Genomic DNA, 12,022 nt, shown 5'->3' on the forward strand with positions numbered 1-12,022 from the left:
CCTCAACACTTTCAGTGTGTGGAAGTATTAAGAACCCAGAAACACAGTTTGAGAATTCAATATAATGTTCAGCTAACTTCTTGCTTTTCATAATTGTTTTCTAACTTTGAAGATATATTTTAAATAAGCCAACTAGATAAGATATATGTTACATTGGCATGCTTGGCCCAAGGGTTAACAGTTATTATTTTGAAAATTTCCAAGGTCACTTCATAGCAAACTTTTTAAGTGGACTGGAATTTTTCTTTAGACTTGAAGAAGGTGGGGCTGAGAAAACAGCTCCCTTAATATTGAAGCCATATTGTCAGCATTGGTCAAGTCATATAGCCCTAGAAGGGATAAGGGCATGTTTATGGGGATGTATCAGCTGAGAACACTCTGCCTCTATGTAAAGCATTAAGTATTGTATGCATGAAACGTCAATCACCAAGAAGAACAAAGCAGGAAGTATCATTTAGAAGACATCTGAAGGCAGCCCTGACTAGGGAAGTTTTTAATGTTTAATTATGTTTTTGTTTATGCTGGAAGCTGCCCAGAGTGGCTGGGGCCACCTAGTCAGATGGATGGGGTGCAAATAATAAAATGATGATGATTCAGTCATGGGCGTAGCCTGGATTTTTATGGGTGGGGCAAAACCAAGCTATCTGCGATGCGACTGGTCAGTGAAGTATATTTATTTACTTGATTTGGGGAGGGGGCTTTGGCTATGCCCATGGATTCTACCTATACCCAGCCTTGCTCCCTGGGACTGGGATTCAAGGCAGCGTGACACGAAGCAAGACAGAAAATACAAAAAGCCAAAGGAACACAGGTGAACAGCAGAGAACCTGCACAAACAACGCTGACACAAAACCCCACATATATTAAGTAAAATAGAAACATCACCACCGACTCCGACCCCACTCATCTTTCCCTCCCTCCACCTCTTTCCCCCTATTCTTAATGTCTCAACAAATGAAACCGATTTGGGGTTTTTTAAGTTCTACGTGTAAAAAAATACGAGAGAGAGACATTGCACATATCTTTGTAAATCAAGAAAATCTTTAATAATACATTAAAAACAAATAAAATACAAAAAGCTAAAAACATGACTTGTAATGATAAAAAACTAAACAGAATCAAAACAAATTACTGTATTAAAATACTGCTACTAAAAACACAGCACAGCCCTTTCCTTAAGGGGAAAAAAAACAGTAAAGAGACAGGAATCCGGAGAGGAAACTCGTAGGATTTCGCTTGGGGCGTGATGGAAGCTGCGCCCAGGGGCCAAACAGTGGATCTCTCGGCGCGCGCGCGCGTGTGTGTGCAGCGCAGCAGCGCAGCTTACGGCGCCCTCGCCAGGGCAGGAAAGGCGGCCGCGGCGGGGCCGACGGGTTTCCCGATTGGCCGGTCTCCGCGCGGCAACTAGGAGGCGCTCCTTCCCGCCCTCAAGGCGGAGCCTCCTGCTGCCGCGCGCCAAGTTCGTATCTTGCAGCCGGACGCCGACCCCGCTCCGCTTCGTGTTCTCGGCCTTCTCCGCCGCCGCCATGTGCTCCGTGGTCCCCGGCTACTCCCCCGGCTTCAAGAAGCCTCCCGAGCTGCTGCGCCTGAAGAGGAAAAGGGCGCGGAGAAGCGACGCGGAGCCCGGCCACTCTCCCAGCGCGCCCGCCGCCGCCCCTTGCGCGCTGGGCGGCTCGGCTCTGTCCCCTCGGCCTTACCCGGGGAGCCGCAGGCGCAACCCCTTCTCGAGCCTGGAGAACAGCCCGCGCCCTCCGCCGGGGACAGGCCAGGCCCTCTCTCCGGCCCGGAAACCGAGGGCGGGCGGCGCCCCCAGCTGCTCCCGCGCCCAGGTAAGGCGTCGCGACGAACGGAATTCGGAGCCTTCGGGGCGGGAAAGCGCTGCGTTGCAGATCGCCGTTTCCCTCTTTCCTCCTTTTTTTGCGTTTGCTAATGTGCACGCCCCGCCTCCGAATTTAAACTGTTCGATTATCATAGGGCAGCCAAAGCGCATTATTTATTTGGATCGTTTCGAAACGGATTAGTATTAAGACCGCTTATCGAAATGTTATATTGACACGATATGATTATTGCTTTATTTTTGCATTGCGGTTTCTGTGAATCGCTTTGGGCAGTTCTGGTAATTTTGGGGGGAAATATTCGATAACTTGGTAAAAGCGCCTTGGTGATACTTCTTGAAAGAAAAGTTGGCGCATACATTATTCTAATAATATTTATGCGGGAAAGCACATGGGAGGAGACGCAACGTCGGGATCAACAGTAATCAGCAGGACCCTAGGTTGTGAGAGGTTCAATGGTGGAGTCTTTAGCTTTCATCCAAGAAACTTACCAGGCACACATTCCATTGTGCACTTTACACGCAAGTAGACCAGTAGGGCACCCCCCTCCTCCCATAAATGTCACCTATACAGTGTCCCCAAACTTCAGTTACTGGTTACTGTTTTCCTTCTGGAAACAAAAAAACCCCCCAAAAATCACCTGTGGCATAAAATGTCCTAGGAATGCATTGAGTTGGGGTGTGTTTACTACACCAGCCAATGTTAGTAGATTGGGATAATAACAACACTCCACACATATAGGAAAATGGTGAAGGAATGGTTAAGAAAGTGTGAAGTGTCTGTTGACACAAACCATGTAATGTTGCAATTACAGATAGGTAGCCGTGTTGGTCTGCCATAGTCAAAACAAAACAAAATTCCTTCCAGTAGCACCTTAAAGACCAACTAAGTTAGTTCTTTGTATGAGCTTTCGTGCACACTTCTTCAATGTAATGTTTAGGGACATTTTACTAACCTAGGACAGGTTTCTTAATTGGGTTAGAAAAACAGTCCACAATTGTTACTCATTTTTGTTACTATGTTACATATTTTGTGTTTTTATATAGTAAACCACTGTGTAATCTTTGGATGAAGGGCAGTATAAAAATTAATAAGTAAATACAGATTAATAAAGTATGCCCATTGATACTTAAGGGATTACATAATAATATCTAGGCTTGAACTTTGCAGAGTGACAGAATTTTAACCATTTTTTTTTAAAAAAAATCTTATGCTAAACACTGCAGTGGATTATTTTATTCACTGTTCATTGAATCATTGGTGTTCTCTTAACTTTGAAACTTTTTCCAGTTTTTAAATGGTCTGCAAGACGACGAGTCTATCTGGAAAGAAGAGTTTTCTGAAGCAGCATCTGTTGACTCATTGATCAATGTAAGAATCATTGTAACTGTTAAATGTATCTATATATGAGAATTTTGGATTTATTTTATCACACAGGGCTCAAGCCCGTTGTCTTTTGAATGCACCCCCACTAATCACACTCCTCCCATGGGGATGACTTCATGGCAGAAAGCTGCACTCGTAGAACAGCTTATTTATTCCTAGTGATGTGAATAAGGATGCAGCTGAAATTGGGCCCCTTGTTATATTCACAGCAAGGCAAACATAAAAAATGCAACTGTGTATGTGGAAAGGAAAGGCTGCAGTTTTTGCTGGATGACTTGAGTCATTCATGCTGCTTGGGGCATGGTCAGAGAAACTGACGGGGGTCTGATAGTGTGTGCTCTTTTCTACAGCCCTAGAGTACTCCTATTACGCTTTTTAAAAAGCAACAATCTTTTCTACTCTTCACTAATATTGGTGTCTATGTAAAAAGACACTGTCCTTAAATGCTAGCAAAGGAAGGGCATGCTTCTTCTAAACATTTAAGTGATGGCATTTTAATGAAGGAGCTGCTTTCTTGTAATTTTTTTCAATGTTTATATTTTTCAAGGATCCATATCTGGCCATTTCCAATAGTGATGTTTCTCCCTCACCAAGTTATGAATTTCCTGCGGACTGGAGTATTAAAACTCGCCTTCTGTTCACATCTTCCCAATCATTTGCATGGGCAGATCACTTAAAAGCACAAGAAGAATCCCTAGGATACGTCCAGCATTGTAGAGGAGCATTAATAAACTTGCCTCAAAGTATTCAGGTAATTTGTTCTGTTGAACCGTTGATCAGGAGAATAGACTAGAGACATTGAGGTGCCAATTCACACCTGCAGTGAGATATTCAGCACAGTATATATTTTTAAAACTTGCATGGCCAATCATGTCTTCCTACCATGTTCAAACTGCCTTCTTCTCAATGTTTTATGGTGTATATTGAGCAGGACAATATTGATGAAAAGATCTTGGCTCTTTGATGGATTTCTGCCGTATATAGATCCTTTTTCTCAGTAGCACTGTGAAGCTGAGACAAATGATATAAGAATCCCTAGTCCTCCAGTGTTACCCATGACATTGGTAACTTGCCAGGCTAATGTTATTCAGAAAGGAATAATCTGCCTGCAAAGAACATTCTGAATCACCTGACATTTTGTGTGTCATAAAGATAAAACTTAAGGTAATAGGTTATGGTTATAAAAATTGTGGTATTTTTTCACGTAGAGAAATTATAACAGGATTGTGCCTACCCCAAAACATATAAATAGGCTTCTTATTCAGCTTATTAACCCTTAGAATATCTTTGAACTTTTGAGACCCTGTGCATAAGCTGCAAAGGGACCTACCACTGTACTCATTGGCACCAATACATGGTACTGTCCTTGAAGAGTACTATAGCAAAAGGGTGATGCTCTGGTCTAAACCACTGAGCTTCTTGGGCCTGACAGAGTGAGCTCCTGTTGCTCTGTCCCAGCTTCTGAAAACCTAGCAATTTGAAAGCATACCAGTGCAAGTAGAGAAATCTGACACTCGTCATGGTCCTCCATGCACCAGTAGTGGTTTAGTCATGCTGGCCACATGACCCGGAAAGCTGTCTGTGGACAAACGTTGGCTTCCTCGACCTGTAAAGCAAGATGAGCACCACACCCCATAGTCGTCTTTGTCTGGACTTAACCATCCAGGAGTCATTTACCTTCTACCTACTATAAAGGTAAAGGTACCCCTGAACGTTAGGTCCAGTCACAGATGACTCTGGGGTAGCTCGCTCATCTCGCTCTATAGGCTGAGGGAGCCGGCATTTGCCCGCAGACAGCTTCCGGGTCATGTGGCTAGCATGACTAAGCCGCTTCTGGCGAACCAGAGCAGCGCACAGAAACGCCGTTTACCTTCCCGCCAGAGCTGTGCCTATTTATCTACTTGCACTTTGATGTGCTTTTGAACTGCTAGGTGGGCAGGAGCAGGGACCAAACAATGGGAGCTCACCCCGTTGTGGGGATTTGAACCGCCGACCTTTTGATCGGCAAGCCCTAGGCTCTGTGCTTTAGACCACCGTGCCACTATAGCTCCCTTTAAATGTATGCAAAATATATCACTCAGACTGGAGTTGTTATAGAGATTATGGGATGTGGCAGAAATGGCCTGGTCAAACTACCAAACTTAATGAAGATTAGGAATGATTACAGTATAACATACAAGAAGTTTGTAACACAGTGAGTATCTTATATACCGCAATGAATTTATTGATCTGAAGTAGAGCTCTCACAGTCACTTTGCTATTCCCTAAAAAAGTCATACTATTTCTTCCTGGCCTCTTACTGATTGCCGTGTAAAAAAATTAGGGTTTTTAAAAATGCACTTCTTTCCCGCTCCTTTCCTAAACATAGACAGAGGTGCACTCAGCAACAAGTCCATTTTCTATGTAAAGTGTGAATCAGCTTTTAGTAATGTTTCTCCCTCATGGCAATTGGGCTGGTAACTCATTTGTGGTTTGATTACAGTTGCTGCATAAATTTGTGTTGAATCAGGGTAGATAGATGGTGCCTTACAATTCCACATAATAAATGTAATACTTCTCATACTCTCTTGAAAAAAAATACCTGCTTTTGTGGCCTTTCAGCCTACAGGGTAAATATGAATGAAGGTTTTTCAAGGCATCTTATGAATAGCTTTAAAAATGTAATTTCAACACTTTGCTACCTTAGGAACCGAAGCTCTCCACAGAACTCCGATGTGCTTTCCAGCAAAGCCTTGTATACTGGCTTCATCCTTTCATGCCGTGGCTACAGCTGTTCCCTCGTATTGGAGCGGATAGAAAAATGACTGGGAAAAATAATCCTTGGTCATATGATGAAGGGCTCCAACAAGTTCTCATGAGTGAATGGTGAGTTGAAGTGAATGGAAACACATCACCAAGCAGCTAAGAGTCAAATCGTACTGATACTCACAGGATATTTTCATAACTACCACCACATTGCAAAATTTGAGTTGAATCATAATGCAAAATCAAAGAATTCATTCTCAATAATCAGTATAGCAGATTTGGTTCTGGGGCCAATTGCAATTTGCATGCAGATGCTTACAAAAATCTGGACACTTCTATTTCAGATAAGAAGCTGTATTTGGAGAGGGGAAATTTATAGAAGGGAGGATGTATTTGTTTTCCTCTCCACCTTTTCTCTGCTCCCAAGCAGCTTTCCCCTCTATAATGTTCGGAACATTGGTTTGGCTGATGCGTAAATTTGAAGGAGAGAAAGGGTTAAGCATCCCATTATTTTCGCACCTCCAGTCCTACTCTAAAATTTCTCTCCTTTGTAAAGCAACTTTCCACTTTAAAAAGCGGTGTTATGTAAGGCGCTATTTTGCAACTTGTGAAAGGAAGAAACATTACAAGCAGTGTTCTGTGGAATAAATATGCATTAATCCACAATGTCAGTCTTCAAGATAGCACTACTGTGGATAAGGATATCCTGATTTCCCACTGTCAGAAACTTGTGGCCTCCAAGCGATTGTTTGACTTCAACTCCCATCTTCCTTGCATGGGAGTTGGGAGTCTAACAAGTTCTGGAGGAGCAAAGGTTCTTTGTCCATTGCTTGCTGCCATTCACTTGGCCACTAGTTCCTTTTTGGACCTGGAGAAGGTGTTTGTGTGTGTACGTGTGTACACACTCGGGTTATCTGCTCAGGTTGGTGATTTTTGTTTTAAAGGCATTTTGTCCATTTGTGTGAATGCGTGTGTGTACATCTCAGGCTTCCCTTAATCAGCATTCTGCCATTTCATCATTATTATTGCTTTTCTCAGTCTAGATTTTCAGTTAAAATGTCAGTAGCTTGATTTTGCTTCTAACAACTTCCCCTCAACTCTACGTGTGCTGGTTTGCTGTTTCTTTATGCTTGAAGGTGTCAGTTTGCATTTCTTGGTACAGAAAGTATTGATCTGATGTGTCGAGATCTTTCCTGTTCTACTTAAATCAGGAGGGTTCTGGAAGCTTCTCTGTGTGAAAGAAGGAGCTGAGTACAGCTGCTTTAAACTGGTTCTGTTATCTCTTTCTGTTAAGGTCATGCTGACTATAATAGTGAGGCCAGAAGGAGCCTGGGTTTCACTTTCTCTTTCTGGTGTGGTGTTCTGTATGCTTAGTGTTAAGATTTAGACCTACTATAAGTTACTGTAAGTTTACGTTAAGTCTCCTGCAGCTAAGTTTTTTATGGACAGTGCCAATCCTGAATGTATTGGATTTGTGACCATTATGTTCATTTGCCTTCAGTAGCGATAAAGCTCTGCCGAATGAAATGCCTCAGGTCTATTTTGGGGGAATACTGCAACGTGTTTAAGTTTTTACTCGGCTAACAATACATTGGAATCTACTGTGGATCAATATTGAGTAGAATTTCAATGACAGAAGGTGGGGTGGGAATCCAGTCGCCCAGCCTGTCCTTGGTCTGTGGCTAGTGGAACAGACAGGAGCTAGATTGGTCTGTCCTTCAACTGTCTTCCACTCCCCACACACCAGAAGCACATTTCAGGTTACATACCGACTTCCTGTTGTAAACTACTCTCTGTGTGCGAGTAGTTTTGTTGTCTCTGTGTTTTGTTTCCCTCAGTTTTGCTGTTTCCAAATTGCAGGCTGATCATTCTGCACCTTGATTCTTTACCTTGCAGGTGTCTCAGTTTTACCTCCCTTTATAATCTGCTGAGAGCCAAGCTTTGCCCCTATTTCTACGTTTGCACTTACCAGTTCACGGTGTTGTTCCGTGCAGCAGGGCTTGCTGGAAGTGATGTGATCACTGCGCTAATTTCACCCACAACTAGAGGCTTAAGGGAAGCCATGCGAAATGAAGGTGAGAACTGTGTGTTATTAAGCCAAATGACTTACAAAAGCCCTCTTGTATATTGTCTCTACACCATTAATTTGCTTTTTCCACCCCTTCTCAGGTATTGAATTTTTGTTACCTTTTCAAGAAGTTAGAAAAAGGAAATCGAATGTGTTGGCATCCCACTTAGAAACAGGACTTGCTAGTGACTCTGAAACAACAGGCAAGGATGCTGAGAATGAAGAGTATGTAGTTCTTGTTATGGTGTCTTTCTCGTTGGAAAAGCTGGCTCTGTCTTGTTTCATTTTTCTAGCACAAAAACTACCTTTCTGGTGCAAGATAAATTGTGTATATATATTTTTTTACTCCCAAACTGATTTCTGTATTGATAGATGGCTCACATGTTGCGACCTACTAAAGTGGTGTCTCTTTGCTTAGGGGACGAGGAATGAGTGATGTTGATGACGATGAAGGATTTTCATGGTTGGAGGAGATGGGAGTACAAGACAAGATTAAAAAGCCAGATACAATTTCTATCAAACTGTATCCTTTCAAAAGTGAAACACTTCCTTAGGCTGTGATTTTAAAGCTGTGCACAAGACTTGTCTAATATACATCTGAGAAAGCAACACAACTACTGAGAGTCAGGAACATTTGATGCTTGTTCCTGATAGTTGGAGTCAACCCAGTACATTGACCGCAAAAAGCTTTCAACATGTACTATGTTCAGTTAAACTCATTTTGATACCGATTATAATCAGTGCAAGTGGGATGATTGCCAAGGATGGTTAGGAAAGGGCCTTCCTTTCTACTGCTCCTTATCAGACACATAACATGCCAGTGCTGAGGGATTTGCAGCAGCTGTGTATTAGCCATTGAGACAGTTTTGCATGCAAAGCCCTTAAAAATCTCTGGTTCGGTTTACCTGAAAATCCATCTTTTTCTTCACTGCCCAGTAAGGGTGCTATGACCAGTAATTGGAACTCACAATAGTTTTGCCATGTCCTGGTGTCGTATCAGCTCGTGTTAACCAGGAGGTGTTGTTGAATTGCCTTCCCTGCAGCTCTTGAAGACACACCAGTTTAGGCAGACATTCCCCTGAACTGAGCTTGTGTTTTTATGTTAACTGTTAACTATGCTTCTTAATATTGTATGTTTTAATTAAGAATGTCCATATGTTGCTGCACATTTTAATTATGGGTTCGTTTCATACCTGTAAACTGCTTAGAAGCCGTTTTGGTACATAAGCAGCATGTGGATGAATTAATAATACTGAAGTAGGCAAGAGTCATATTGGCTAGCAGTTTCAGATACCCTTGATGTGGTATGACTAGCACATCAAGGTGAGTATGAGGAACTCACAATTTTTTCCACAGCAGGGAGGCGGGGATTGTTTCTTTGCAAGTATGACAAGATCAAACCTTTTTTATAGCTAGGCGAATTATTAGCTAAAATTTAAATAGTAACAGCACAGTATTAATGTGTACTTAAAGCACATTCCTTGCCTCTGAGACAAGGGTGAAATGTGTCTTTACCTTGTAAATCACATGCAAAAATTAAATAAGGTTATGACTTTCAACTTGTATTGACTTTGTATTCATCTTCTGCTGTTGTGTGTATACCTTTCCCTTGACATTTGGTCTGTAGCTGTAAGGAGAGAAATGAGGTACAAATGGATCACAAGCCAGAATCTGTTGTGCTGGTGAAAGGAACAAACACATTCACTTTGCTAAACTTCTTGATAAATTGCAAGAGCTTAGTGGCTGCTGCAGGCCCTCAGGCTGGCATCCCTCCAACACTGCTGTCACCAGTTGCCTTTAGAGGGGCAACAATGCAAACGCTCAAGGTAAAAATTACTGCAACATGATTTCACATATTGTTGGCTTTATGGCGGGGGGGTGGTGGTTTGTGTGAACACTGGTGGGGAAGCTCATTTTTTGGATTTGCCCTCCCCTTGCAGCTTCTTGTGCCCTTTGAAAAATCTCTTTGGGGGTTGGGATGCAAGGATAATTGGAGAAAATTGGCTTCACCCAGTCCTCTTAGTGGGGTCCTCCACTGGATAAAAAGCCTTCTATGAAAGAAAGGAGACCTCTTTGTGGAAGACTGTTAAGATCCAACTTGCCAAATTTAATTCCTGGAATCTGTTACTAATCATTATCACTTAGCATGACCATTGTTGGTCTGATAATTTACCATTTGTTTCAAAATGCCTGCCTCTATGATTCCGTGCTCCCTTCCCGTGTATTGGTATAACATGAAATGATTGCAGACATTTGCCTTAGTATTGTATCATACGGTGCAGCAAGACCCAACTTTTTAAGAATTTCTCTTAGAATCTAGAGATAGAAACTTGGGTCGCTGCAGACTTTGCTCTTAGCAACCATTTGCTTTGTCTCCATTAGCCTAAATCAGCTGTACTAGCCACTCCCTATAGTAAATCACACATTCAGGCACTCAAATTATGTAATGTTTTAAGTTCTTAATACTGGAGGTGGTAGCTGGGCTTTTTTGCGTGCGGGCAGAGGGCAGTATCTAAATGGATATTTGGTATTTTGCTAGAATTTTTAATAGGCACTGCTTGAAGTTGTAAATTCTCCCTTTTCCATAATTCATCCGCATGACAAGACCATGCTTACACCCAACTTCTTGAGCATCTTCTGGTTTGTAGATTGCAACCATTTAAATGCTTAGTCTCTCATTTATGACCACATACTTTCAGTTTCTTGACTTTCCTCCAGTACCTTCCCCCTGTAATTGCTGCCTTGTGTTTTACCTAAATGTAGAATTGACACTTTGGGTGCATAAAAAGGTCAGGTTTAATTTCAATGTTTTTGAACCTTCGTGTCATATTGCTTAATATTTTTCCACAGGCTCGAAGCATAAATGTGCGGACACAGGTCCAATCACATTACAAAGATTTATTTAGTCTGGAGATTGTTGGTCCTGTCATGCCTCACTCTCTGCATTCCTTGTCCATGCTGCTCAAATCTGCTCAGAATGGATCTTACTCTGCTGTGTGTTATACACATGACCCAACAGCAGTGTTCAACACAAGCATCAGTAATGAACAGAGCATAAAAGAGGTAAGGAGATTTTACTCAACATTCATCTGAATTGGGAAGAATCTGATTAATGGAAAAGAGAATGCATGCTAGCCCTGTTATAGGTGTCACATAATACCCATTCCGCATTTGTAAGAAATTGATCTTTTAGTGTGGTGCCACCTACATTCTGGAACCCCCTGCCTATTGACACTACGCAGATGCCTTCGCTGTATCCTGACACTGCTGTAAACATTTTTGTTTAGACAAGCCCACTCCATACATGTAAAATGATGATGTATTTTTAATATGTTTTTAGTTCATTGCTGATTTTATCTTTTGATTGTTTTAAAGAGTTGGTTTTTACTATATTGAATTTATTTTCTTTGTAAACCACTTTGTTTTTTAACAAAGCGGTGTGTGAACTTTTTAAAATAAATGGTTCCATGGGTGCTCAAAGGATAGGGTGTTTGGTAGACTTGGTTCCCTTGTGAAATGGCATGTTATCCAACAAGAAATTGTACTAGTAATACTTTTCTTAATTTTTACAGGAACTCCATAGCAAGGACCTTAAGAAGTGTGGATTGCATCCTAACACTTTAGAACAGCTTACTCTTTGCCCAACATTAGGAAAGTCATCCATAAGGCTCCTAGAAATGAACAATTATGCCTACACGTGGAAAGCCTAAACAAGCAATATCGGTCAATGAAGAATTGCCATTGGTGTTCCTGAGATGTTTAAGCCATGTTGGGTGGGTACAATAGCATTCTGCCAATAACAAATTGTACATGTTAATGTGCAAAACCTACTGGCTAGATTAGCCTTCCTAAGCAGAGTTGGTGGAAAACTGCCTATTCTGTGTTGTATAGTTAACTCAACCTTTTCCGTTTCCCCCCCCACGATTGAAACCTTGATATTTATAGATTTTTAATTAAACTTTAACCCTAGAATCTTGTGTGTTTTCTT

At 41.8% G+C, this 12,022-nt stretch overlaps 1 protein-coding gene across 1 annotated transcript; it reads left to right on the plus strand.

Annotated features, from left to right (window-relative positions):
- Window positions 1–1,370: 1,370 nt before the first annotated feature.
- DONSON (DNA replication fork stabilization factor DONSON) lies at window positions 1,371–12,006 on the plus strand. Its single transcript, XM_081908743.1, has 10 exons — window positions 1,371–1,829; window positions 3,126–3,206; window positions 3,769–3,972; window positions 5,908–6,086; window positions 7,863–8,041; window positions 8,136–8,259; window positions 8,453–8,557; window positions 9,662–9,860; window positions 10,885–11,097; window positions 11,607–12,006. Exons 1-10 carry the CDS (start codon window positions 1,527–1,529, stop codon window positions 11,742–11,744), a joined length of 1,725 nt encoding a protein of 574 aa, XP_081764869.1. The 5' UTR covers window positions 1,371–1,526; the 3' UTR covers window positions 11,745–12,006.
- The last annotated feature ends 16 nt before the right edge of the window (window positions 12,007–12,022 follow it).

This window comes from Podarcis melisellensis (assembly GCF_964234715.1).
Source record: "Podarcis melisellensis genome assembly, chromosome: 4".
In the NCBI taxonomy this organism is placed as follows: Eukaryota; Metazoa; Chordata; class Lepidosauria; order Squamata; family Lacertidae; genus Podarcis; species Podarcis melisellensis.